The sequence below is a fragment of the Macrobrachium nipponense genome, chromosome 26, assembly GCF_015104395.2.
Source record: "Macrobrachium nipponense isolate FS-2020 chromosome 26, ASM1510439v2, whole genome shotgun sequence".
NCBI lineage: Eukaryota > Metazoa > Arthropoda > Malacostraca > Decapoda > Palaemonidae > Macrobrachium > Macrobrachium nipponense.
In genome coordinates, this window is record NC_087215.1 from 32,640,740 (window position 1) to 32,653,473 (window position 12,734).

At 36.8% G+C, this 12,734-nt stretch overlaps 1 protein-coding gene across 1 annotated transcript in view; it reads right to left on the reverse strand.

Annotated features, from left to right (window-relative positions):
- LOC135200161 (neuralized-like protein 4) overlaps window positions 1–12,734 on the reverse strand; it is a 304,677-nt gene that overhangs the window by 156,470 nt on the left and 135,473 nt on the right. The window contains exons 9-10 of the mRNA XM_064228519.1: window positions 10,605–10,707; window positions 7,664–7,840 (exon numbers count right to left, since the gene is read on the reverse strand). Of these exons, the coding sequence (XP_064084589.1) occupies window positions 7,664–7,840; window positions 10,605–10,707 (280 nt within the window). The remainder of the gene's footprint in view (window positions 1–7,663; window positions 7,841–10,604; window positions 10,708–12,734) is intronic.

Consider the following 12,734-nt stretch of genomic DNA (forward strand, 5'->3'; position numbering starts at 1 on the left):
TACTATCATAGTCCACTACAGTGAATGTTTAAATATCCAGTACCTCTAAAAAATTACAAAAAAATCACCAGTGTGACTACCATAGGCAGATGGTATGCTCCTCAAAATGTAAACAAAATATAAATTTTCATAATAATTGGATACTTACTTACTACTAAAGTTAGCTATATCTCCGCGCCAATTAGGTGAGTCAGCATTCAAACAAAAAATCGAATGGCTTCCCAGATGACTGTCTAGTTTACCAGTTTTCCACCACGTGTGTTTCGAATGTTTTAGCTCTCATCAGAATTCTCATTGACAGCCCACTAAGTTGTGTGGAGGCTGGGTGGGTCTACTTTAACAGTAGTTACGTATCCAAATAATAAATTTTATTATGAAAATTTATTATTATTTGTGATGAATCTTACCTACTGTTAAAATTAGCTAATTCCCACATAAAGAAGAGGACAGTGGGTAATACAGCTAGACAAAAATCCACTCAGCCATTTGAGCTAAAGGTTTCTTGCATGAGACCCAAACCATTCTCACCTGATCTGGAATCCTTTCTGGATTTTACTACCCCCAAGAAGTTGGATTCCATTCAGGGAGCAGGGCTCTCATACATGTGCAGCAAAGAGCAGCCTTGCAGAGAAAACCGCTTTGATTCACCCAGAATGAAACACAAGCGGTATAAGGGACCCCTGTGCCTGGGTACAAAAGCCCTATAAAATGACAGCCACTTAAAATAAATACCTTTACGATATAAAGGTAGTGTCGGCAACAGTCTATGAAGAGTGTTGAAGGCATTGAAAGTCAGTTAAGTTTGTGTTATTGGTTTGTTGTTTAGTTGTTGTTAAGTTTGATGTTGTTTGCTTTAGAGTTAATGTGCCTGTCTTGTTAGATTTGTTGTGCTTGTGAGTTTCTGTTATGTGAGTTGTTATAGTTGAGGGTTGTTGTTGGGGAGCTATTGTGGTTTCTTGGTGTTGTTGAGGGTTGTTGTTGGTAAGCTGTTGTGATTTCTTGGTGTTGTTAGTGGGTGCATGTGTGACCTTTTAATGTTGTTTTTTTGTGTTGTTAGTGATTGTTTGTGCAGTGGTCTTTTGTTGTGGTTGTTCTTTGTAGTGTTGTTGGGTTGTGGGGTTGCAGTCCCTGGTTGTTGTTGTTGGTTGTACAGTGGTACCTCGAGATACGAAATTAATCCGTTCCCAGGCGCCTTTCGTATCATGAGGTTTTCGTATCTTGGACCACATTTTACATGTAAAATGGCTAATCCGTTCCAAGCCCTCCAAAAATACCCCAGTGTATTTCATAATAAAGCTAAATTGACCTATAAACAATGAAATACTACAATTTGGACCATTCAATACCTAAATTAATAACGTACTGCTAATTACCTGTAAATAAAGTGTATTAGCGTACTACATGGTATACAAGAAATACTGTACGTATGTAGTAAAATGTGGAAGCTTACCTTTCGAGTGAGACTATCTCCGAAAGTGGTGACAGAGGAGGAGGACAAACGGCAGATACGTACGTACGTACACTTAACTTTACAAAACACATAAAAAAATGTAAGGAAAACTAAACTAAAATTTACGAAACACATTAACAAAACTGTAACACTTAACTTTACAATAAAACTAAAATAGAAAAAAAATAAATAAAAAAAAAAATTAATTTTTTGTTACTTTTTTATACTGCGTAGGTTTTTTTTTTTTTTAATTTCAACTTCATCACCACTTTCAACTTTCTGTTTTTTAGTATCACTTGGTTCTTCCTTTTTACTTACTCCTGCTAATACTAAAGGCCTCTTTAAAAAATAACAATCCAAGGAAGATTGCTTCTGCCTACTTTTCACAATGTTCCTGAAACGACTCAGGCAAACGTCATCGAACTGTGCAAGCATACGACCTGTGTGAGCCTTTTCAGGTGTCTTTTTTCTACAAACGACTGCACTTTATGAAAAGCGGCTAGAACATCCTTAATTTCTGCTGTTGTCATAGGGTTGTCCTCCTCCTCCTCCTCGCCGCTGCTAGAGAACTCCTCTTGAACGATATTATGTTGCATGGCCTCCAACTCCTTCAGGTCATCCGTCATAAGCTCCTCTTAGTGCTCCTCGAGAAGGTCGTTGATGTCGTCCTTGTCGACGACCAGCCCCATGGACTTGCCGAGTGCAACGATCTCGTCAAGATCTGGTTCCAAAACAGTTTCAGGATCGTCAACTGTTTCTGAATCTGCAGCACCAGCTTCGCCCACGTCGAATCCCTCGACGTCTCGGGCGGATACGGCATCAGGCCAGAGTTTCCTCCACGAGGAATTCAAGGTTCGCCTCGAAACCTCCGGCCAAGCTTGGTCGATGAGTCGGATGCATATCACTACATCGAAATGCTCCTTCCAAAATTCACGCAAGGTGAGGTTTGTGGTATCGGTGATGTCGAAACATCTCGTGAAAAGATATTTCGTATACAGCTTCTTAAAGTTCGATATCACTTGCTGGTCCATGGGCTGGAGGAGAGGGGTGGTGTTAGGCAGAAGATAAAGAATCTTGATGAAGGAATACTCCGCTAGAATATCTTCCTCAAGGCCAGGAGGGTGGGGAGGGGCATTGTCCAACACCAGCAGACATTTCAGAGGGAGGCGCTTCTCTTCCAAGAATTTCTTCACAGTCGGGCCGAAACACAGATTTACCCACTCCGTGAACAAAAGCCTCGTTACCCAGGCTTTTGCATTAGCCCTCCACATCACTGGAAGCTTCTCCTTAAGCACTTTGTGGGCCTTGAAGGCTCGAGGAGTCTCGGAATGATACACCAGTAGGGGCTTCACCTTGCAATCCCCACTGGCGTTTGAACAAAGTGCGAGCGTAAGCCTGTCTTTCATAGGCTTATGCCTGGGTAGCTTCTTCTCTTCCTCCGTGATGTACGTCCGACGAGGCATTTTTTTCCAAAAAAGGCCAGTCTCATCACAGTTGAAGACTTGCTGAGAACTGTAGCCTTCCTTGGTCATCATCTCGTCGAACGTCTTTTTAAAGACTTCGGCCGATTTCGTGTCCGAGCTGGCAGCCTCCCCATGCCGCACCACCGAATGGATACCAGTCCGTTTACAGAATTTCTCGAACCACCCATGCGAAGCCTTGAACTCTGGGGTTGGCGTTGATGTCCCTTCTCCTCCGTCGTCTTCCGCCTGGGCAATCAAATCGCCGAAAATAGCGCTAGCCTTGTGGGAGATTGCCGTCTCCGTTAGCAAACGAGAATTTAGAATAACCAAAATAAGTGATCGGATAAACAGTCAAATGAGTCGACATAATATTGGAATGTGTAAAACTCGCTACAGACACATTATCATCTCAATAAAATTGTCTATACCTATATTATATATTATTAATCCTATGCATGCTAACACCTCAAACTAGGTGCTGATGACGTCAGAATACCCCTACGGAGCAAGGATTAATGTTTACCAAAACGGTCCTTTGGTGAACGCTTTAATGATCCTTACGTGAACATTTTAAACGAGATTCAGACTGTGAAAAGGGCAAAGTAGGTATTGGAGGGCACAGAACCCAACCGTCCCGAGAACCGACACGGTTCCCTGGCAGCGGACACTACCAACTATCGCAGGGCAGTCCTAGGCTCGGGCTACATACAGACGAGGGTACCAACACCTTACTTCTAACAGGGGAACACAAAAAGAGCACACACTATGGAGGGATTCGGAATGTTCCCGTCACTAACTCGGGTCAACTTGTATTAGAACTAAAATTAGGTTTAATGTTATGTTTTAATTTCTCGATACGGTTTTCCTGAACCGAATGAGCAGCAGAAGGCAGAGCTACTAAGGAAGTCAATACTAGCACTACCAAATGCCTAGCCTGAGTAGGGATAGCTGCAGGTGAAGGGACACTAAGTAGGATAGAATTGACAGGTTAAAGTTCTGACCTAACTAATTGCTTTTGCAATCTATCAGTTTCACTTCTTTCCTATAACTGACATATTCAGGCATAAATTTCTCAGAACAAATCCCTACATTCTTCACATCTAGTAGTTCAAAGATCACACTCTGGACCCTTGCAGTACAAACCGAATGTTGATCTACCTCAAATTCCAACAGCCTGCTTACACCAAAATCATTCCTGCATAGCCTGATGTTATTGGTTTTGTTTCCGGTGAAAGATATCCTAGGAAAATGAAATTACAATACTGTAAACAGGTGTAAAACAGCCAGACTTCATAGAATACCAACCATCACCTAACTGCAATGGCAGCAAGGAGAATTCTGACTAAAGCTAAAACATTTGAAACACACCTGGAAGAGAACAGGTAAATTAGACAGTCATCCGGGCAGCCATTTGATTTTTTGTTTGAATGCTGACTTGCCTAATCGGTGCGGAGATATAGCTAACTTTAACAGTAGGTAAGATTCATCACAAATAATACCAGCATTGTCAAGCAAATACTGTAGTGTGGTTCATAACTAATGTACAGCCATAACAACCTAAAGTGCCTATTCTCCTACTACATTGGCACCTCAAGCTAATGGACAGCTTAGAGAGAGAGAGAGAGAGAGAGAGAGAGAGAGAGAGAGAGAGAGAGAGAGAGAGAGAGAGAGAGAGAGAGAGAGAGAGAGAGAGAGAGAGAGAGAGAGAGAGAGAGAACTTATATGTAGTCAGTTTTGTTTACCTCAGCACAATGGTGTGTATATATTCACACATGCACACTTAAAAAGACTGAAATATATACATATACGTACAAAATAAAATATTTTAATGCACTGAAAAGCAAATGACAATAAAAATTTTGAGCTCATGGAGCATGAAAGTGGTAGGCTAAGGAAACTACAAGTCTTTCAACCACAAATCTTAGCATTTCAGAGTGCATGCTCACACAATGAAAGAAGAATGGCTCAATCACTTTACACAACTCATGGAAGGAACTGTTTTCATATTTTCATTACACAATGGTTGCCTATTCTGTAGTACACATACAGAACAATTACCCTTCTAACCACAGATCTTGGAACTTCAGAGCATGTGCTCATACAATGAAGTAAAATCACTTTAAAATAATTCAGGTGAGGAACAGTTTTTACCCATTTCAATAATAATAATAATACTGTATATTTCCGTGTATAGACAACCTTTTGTTTACGTTCCACTGTCATTCTCAAACAACCGCTAATAACAATACAATAGTGAACGATAATTATTGTATACAATTATCGTTCATATGACTGAATTGTTCTAAACAGTTACAAACAGCTTTGCCTGCTGCCTCACTTGATATTTGCTGCGTTTTGTTATAAAAACATGGGGGAACATGAAAATAGAAAAGTGTCATTAAATCATTTTAAAAAATGCCACGGCTGTTACTGAAGATGATTAGTAGTATAATATTGACGACGAAGCCGAAGTTGACTCGCCAGAACCAGACTGGAATCCCTATGATGGCAGCACATGTGATCAATTTTGTGATATGTATAAGAAACTTTTAATGAAAAATGAATATTATGTTATCCTAAATGTTATTACTACCGTAATTACACTACCATTGAAATTTCTAAAAGGTTACCGAAAGTTAAGGTTGTGTGAGCGCAACTGTAATTCGATGTTTACATTTTCTCAGCTGGGGTTGCACAGATAAAAGTTTGTTTCATTGATTTAGAATTATTCATTAAATAGGTTATTTGTTATGAAGATATGCCAATAACATATAATGTAAAAATGGTTTTATTACCTTTAATATCAGTTTATTTCATAAAGTGAATCTTCATGTATGTTGGGGTTAGGTTATAGCCCGAAGGCCAAGGCTAGCCTACCGATACACATCTTAGAATTCAAGGTTTGATTTTTAGAATTGTAGCATAAGACGACCCCCAATTTTTAGGGGTGAATTTTAGGATTTAAAGGTCGTCTTATACGCGGAAATATACGGTAATAATAATAAGTAACAATAATGTGACTGCCCATTCTGAAGTACTAGTATAGTAGTAACATACCTATGCATGCAATTACACTTTATTTAATCAAACATCTAAGATTTTCTGAGCATGTGATTGCCAAGTGGACAAAGAATGACTTTCACTTTTACTTTTCAAGTGTAAATTTAACATCATAAAGCAGGACCTTTATGTTAAGTAACTATACTGCATACTGTAATTAAAACTTTTCAAACAGGAACAAAAATAACAACACATACTTTGGTGTCAAAACCAAAACCACATTTTTGCTATTTTCCAGACACGAATATGATAACATAATTTGATAAATTGAGGTGCCAGTGTAGATTCCAATACAGTAGTAGGCTCAGAATTATAAAATGCATCCTAATATACAAACTGCTGTAATAATATTAGATCCATAAGAAGAGAAAGCAATATTGCAGCAATTATTTCACGGATCAAAGTGAAGATGGCGTTTCTAAACAATTGTTTTGAATTATAACATCTTTTACAGTTTATTATCAGTAGGTAACTTTATATTGTATTTTATTTTAGTGTATTTGAGTGATATGATGTTCTTTGGTGTGGAGGTCTGCTTCTGCCAAAAATTTATCTCTTTTAGGTAGAGTGGTTCGTGGTGGTAGGTTTGTTTTTCCTAATGTCAGAGAGCCAAGTGCTTCCATAATGGGCAAGGGAGCTCAAGTCATAAGGGCTGCTCACAACATGGACAATTTATGGGTTCTGATGATAACTTTATCTCCCCTAACATCCTCCTCCCTCCCCACAATTGTTAAAAGGGAGAGCACAGAGAATTACAACTTATGAGCCAAAGTTCTACATTAACATGATCAACCTTGAAGTCCAGCATGTATTCAGCGTAACTGCTGCCTTGCAGAAGACTGAGAGATAGGAAGAATAAAGAGACAAAACCATTCACCTATCCATTAACCTCCAGCCTTGCAGCACTTTCCAAGCACCTTAGGCTAGATGCTTTTTTGTCCAAGAGGAAATTGGAGAGCTTAGCAAACTGTTGAGCAGCACCTCAGATTGTGAAATATAGTCCAACAATACTGAAACTACTTCCATGTTCCATCACAATGTTAGCCTTTTCCATGTTGATGAAGTTGCTGCTGATATTTGATGTTACTCACAAGCACTGTAGCACCAGTCCTCAAGCACAGAAAATTATATACTAGTATATAGTATTAAAACTGCACGTTATGCAAAATTTGATGAAACATGGTGCAGCATCTTGCATCTTGGACATCAAGTTTAATAAAACTATGAGTCACATTTTTAGACTTTGAACTAACAGGGCCCACTTGAAGGATTTGTTCTTAAATGAATGGTGAAAACTGGAGCAAGATAAAGTTTAAAAAGTTGAATAGTTAGGTGGAAGGCGAGCAAAGTGAACAAATAAAAAGTAAATGGAAGAAAGCAATGAAGCTGAAGTCAAAAGGATACTGCCAAGGGCATTAAGTACCATCTGCAGCTTGTTACACAAGGTGCACTGTAAATGGTACCAATCACCAGAATTTGTAATTTCTATACCCATTTTCTTTTTCTTTCCTTCTCATTTTATTGTTGTCTTTAAACCTAGGCTATGTAAAAACATTAGAATGTTGTTCCACCAGGTCTTTCAAAAAAATAGTCATTACATGAACTATCTAAACAATAAAATTTATAAATTCAGGTGACATCTATATTACAAGAAAAATTCATATCAATGAACACTAAAAGCATTTCTTACCTGACATTGGTCATTGTTGACGGATATTCAAGGTCAGTTGGAGGATGAGTGGTCACACCTATTTCCAATGATCCTGCCCACTTGTCAACGCACTTGTCTAGCCGAACTTCAAACATTTCATTGGACTTTAGAGGTCGTCTCGTTAAAACAACTCCATTGTTAAAGTCTTCTGAAGCACTGTTGAAAATAAATTCATAATGGCCTTACTGTTATGTTCTCAGAAACTTCAAGCATCAAAGGACATGTCAACAGCAGGATATTTCAATTCATGAAAATATAAATGTCCATAATAAAATTATTATTTGAATACTTACCTACTGTTCAAGATAGCTTTTGACAGTAGGTAAGCTTCATCCCAAATAATCTATTACACTCATTAACCCTTAAACGCCAAATGGACGTATTAAACGTCGAGTCAAAATGTCTCCCGTATGCCGAATGGACGTACCATACGTCGACTTACAAAAGTTTTTTTTTAAAATTCGCGGAAAAATACTTATAGGCCTATCAGCCTAAAACTTTTGAATCACGCGCCTTGGGGGATGCTGGGAGTTCACGGATCGAGGTGTTGTTTTGTTTACAATCGTTACGCAGGCGCGCAAGCGCGAATTTCTTTCTTGCCGCACTAAAAAGTATCTGTGACACATCTCGGAAATTTTTTTGTCACTTTGACATAATTTTTGTACCATTTTAAATTATCTGTTACATGGAGTATTATATATGAAAATGTGCGCATTTTTATGTAGAATACAACAAAAAAATGCTCATGATTGTAGCTTTTATCAGTTTTGAGATATTTTTATATAAATAACGATAGGTGTCAAAATTTCAACCTTCGGTCAACTTTGACTCTACCGAAATAGTCAAAAAACGCAATTGTAAGCTAAAACTCTAATATTTTAGTAATATTCAATCATTTACCTTAATTTTACAACTAATTGAAAGTCTCTAGCACAATATTTCGATTTATGGTGAATTTTTGAAAAAACTTTTTCCTTACGTCTGGACGGTAACTCTTCCGAAAAAAATCATACGTACATGCGATTGTGGTAATGTTTGCACCATTTTAAAATTAGCCGTTACATAAAGTTTTATATATGGAAATGTGCGCAATTTCATGCACAATACAACTATAAACAACCCGTGGTTGTAGCTTTTATCAATTTTGAAATATTTTCATATAAAAAATGACAAGTGACAAATTTTCAACCTTCGGTCAACTTTGACTCTACCAAAATGGTCAAAAAACGCAATTGTAAGCTAAAACGCTTATATTCTAGTAATATTCAAGCATTTACCTTCATTTTGCAACAAATTGGAAGTCTCTAACACAATATTTAGTTTTATGGTGAATTTATGAAAAAAATAACATTTTCTTTACGTCCGTGCGGTAACTCTTCCGAAAAAATCATAGGTGCGATTGTGGTAATGTTTGCACCATTTTAAATTAGCCGTTACATAAAGTTTTATATATGAAAATGTGTGCAATTTCATGCAGAATACAACTAAAAATAATTGAAGGTTGTAGCTTTTCTCATATTTGAAATATTTGCATATAAATCACAATAAATAGAAAAAAAACCACGTTCGGTCAACTTTGACTCTACCGAAATGGTCGAAAAACGCAATTGTAAGCTAAAACTCTTACAGTCTAGTAATATTCAGTCATTTATCTTCATCTTGAAACAAATTCGAAGTCTCTATCACAATATTTAGATTTATGGTGAATTTAAAAAAAAAAAAAACTTTCCTTCCCTCCGCGCGCGGATTCTCCGCCACAAATCTCCGAAATGCGTACGTCCCATTCTCGGAATATTTGCTCCATTTCATATTAGGCATTTCATAGAGTTTTATATATGAAAATGTGCGCAATTTTATGTAGAATCAAATGAAAAATAAATATTTGAAGGTTGTAGCTTTTCTTATTTCCGAAATAATTGCATATAAAAAATATAAAAAAAAATTGACATTCGGTCAAATTTAACTCGTCAGATATGGTCGAAAACTGCAATTGTAAACTAATACTCTTACAGTATAGTAATATTCAATCATTTGTCTTCACTTTGAAAGAAATTGGAAGTCTCTAGGACAATATTTAGATTTATGGTGAATTTTTGAAAAAAATATTTGTTTACGTCTGCGCATTACGAATTCATGCATTATTTTGTGATAATATTTTCTCTGTGTTGCTTTTATCGTTTTACAATGTGTTATATACCAAAATGATCCCAATTTAGTGTACATTACAACGAAAAAAAATAACTTGTTACCTTTAACCGTTTTGCGCACAGCGCGATTTGAATACAATTATATATGAATTTTCATTTTTGCGCTATCATATATCGCATTATTTATATATGATAATGATAATTTTTTTCATTTTTGATGGTTGCATACTAAACTTCAGCCAATGACAAAAAAATGAGCCAAAAATGAACTCTTAATCTTGAAAACTAAGAGCGCTGTGATTTTTTGAAAAAAATATTTTTTCCGCTTCCGCACTCACTCTGAAACACCTCCGGCACACGGGAGACATTTTTTTTTTACCGCTTTGGCGTTTAAGGGTTAACTATACTATTCATAAATCAAGTAAATTACACCACTAATTACAGACTGTCCCTAAAATCATTGAGCTTGTGTAAATGGTAAATAGCAAATGTTTGGATTTATTTAATGTGTCCTAAATATATTATATTTTGACATGAAACTCCTTTGTGCATGAGAAAGTAGATCACTGCTTCAAAGATTCTAATTTCAGAATACAATGCAGTTCTTGACAAAAAAAATTAAAAGCTGGACTACAACAAAATTCATTCTATTCAAAAATAATGTTGACAGTCTCAAGTAGACCAGAAGCAAATAAATTACCATTTGACCATTACATATGTACAATAACATCAATTACATCCCTGTATGTATCAAGGCAAGAAAGGGGTCTTACTTAGGTCGGTGAGCAGTTCGTCCATTATTTATGACTTCAGCGTAGGTACCGCAGTTAGGATGAAAAAGAAGTTCTTCATTCACTTCATCATCTGACACCAAGCCTAATGATTAAAAAAAAGGTGGAAGCAATGATGACACCAAGCCTAATGATTAAAAAAATGTGCAAGTAACTAAACTTAAAATACTGCTGTGTAGAGACTTGTAAGTCATAAAATGCCATACATACTAGTACTGCATATCAGCAATATAATCAATATGGCCTTCATTTCCTTACTATTTAGCAGCTGAAAAAGTTCTTAATTTTCTTAATGCTGTGTGAAACTGTTACCTACACCCTCTGCTCCCTTATGCCTATTGTACCAGTTCTTTGAATGACTAATTGTAAACCCTCATTCAAGAATTAATGTGACTTAACTTGTCTGGCTAAACTAAAAGAAAATTATAATTGACTTAAAAAAAGCAACATTTGTTTCAAGCATACCAATTACTTTACAATAGCCTGAATTTTAGGTTGGATTAGGTCATCGCACAGATCTTAGAAGTGCTCAAGTACAGTAAAAAGGTGCTGAACCAGGGACATTTTTAGTGTGGAAGGACCAATGGAAGTCTTGAGGATGAAAAAAGATCACAGCTTGGACAAGGCCTTGTTGGCAAGTTTATGGGTTGTTATTTATGTATTATTACAATTGGGGAAATAGGAGAGGAATGCTTACTAACATGGTGTAGGTTGGATGTAATACATGAATGCACCTCAGATGTCTACAAATTTGGGTCAGGAGAAGGCTTGAAGAGGATGTTGAATGACTCTGACACCTATAAAAGTCAGGGAACCTGAAAGTTGCCCTATTCAAAACTGTGTCAATATATTTAAATTCACCTTACAAGTCACAGTTGTTAAAACAGCCATGACCATGAATCTTTACCTTAAGACCATTTACCAGTTAAAAAAAGAACCTGGTTTTGGTTATGTCTTGACTATAACAGTAAGGAAAAATGAGACTCCCCTCCCTAAATTATTTCTCTTGAGGGAATGCCTTACAATTCTGAAAGGGCATAATGCAAGGGTTCCTTTTACAATATTACATTATAAACAGGTAGACAATACAACAAAACTGGTAACACGTTACGCTAAGGAACCACCCATTTACGCTCAGACCTGGTCTTAAGACTTGTAGAAAAGTGGGCGGAGTGTTGGATGTCGGTACATGAATGTGGTTGTTTTTAGTTGGTACAGACTGTCGCACTGATAAATTGTAGCGACTTGTTTAAAATGAGGTATAAATAGCCCATTCATTGTGAGACATGGTTGTATTATGGTTGAAATACATATCTGTGCATGAATGAATGGAGGTTACTTCAATGCAGACCTGTATTTATCATTTCAGTAATACTCAAGTGCCGTCTTCGACACGAGTTTGGGAAATTCTTTAACTCTGGCAGAAGTTTGGGTTAAGTCAATGTTATTCATACAGAAACTGGGAAAATATCACTTACAATACTTTAATAAGCTAAAGATTAGATATCCAGATGCTATATGGGACACTGCCACCAAGAAAATTAAACAGTAGAGGTGCTTTTTGGGATGATATTCCGAATCCAGGTAAAAATGTTGCAGCAAAAAAAAAATTAAATAAATAAAAGTAACAGGGGAAAATGTCACAAGAAAAAAAAATCACATTAATCTTTCATAGTGAACCCCAAGGGTAAATTTTAGCATAATATATATCTAAGTATCCACCTTTGCAAAGGCGTCTCCAGTACAAGCCTGTTTGGGGATGGCTGTAAAAACAAACAAAAGACTGTAGATATAAAGATGATGACCCCCAAGTAGTATTGGGAATTTTTCCTTTTGACCTTATTACCAGTCAACATAAATGAAAGTGATGTTTTCCTATGACTTTTTTTTTCCCCAGACAAAATTGACTTTTTCTGCAGCATTTTTTCTTGTGACTTTATAACCGGTCACCAATATTCCCAAGCCTTTGAGGTGATATCACCACACTGAACTTTAAGTCCTCAAAGATCTCCCCGTCACTAAATGCCCTAGTGTGGGGGTCCGTCTATTGGCACATATAGATTGCCTCATACAAATGTCTTATTTCTTGATATAAATTGTTGTTAGTCTTTT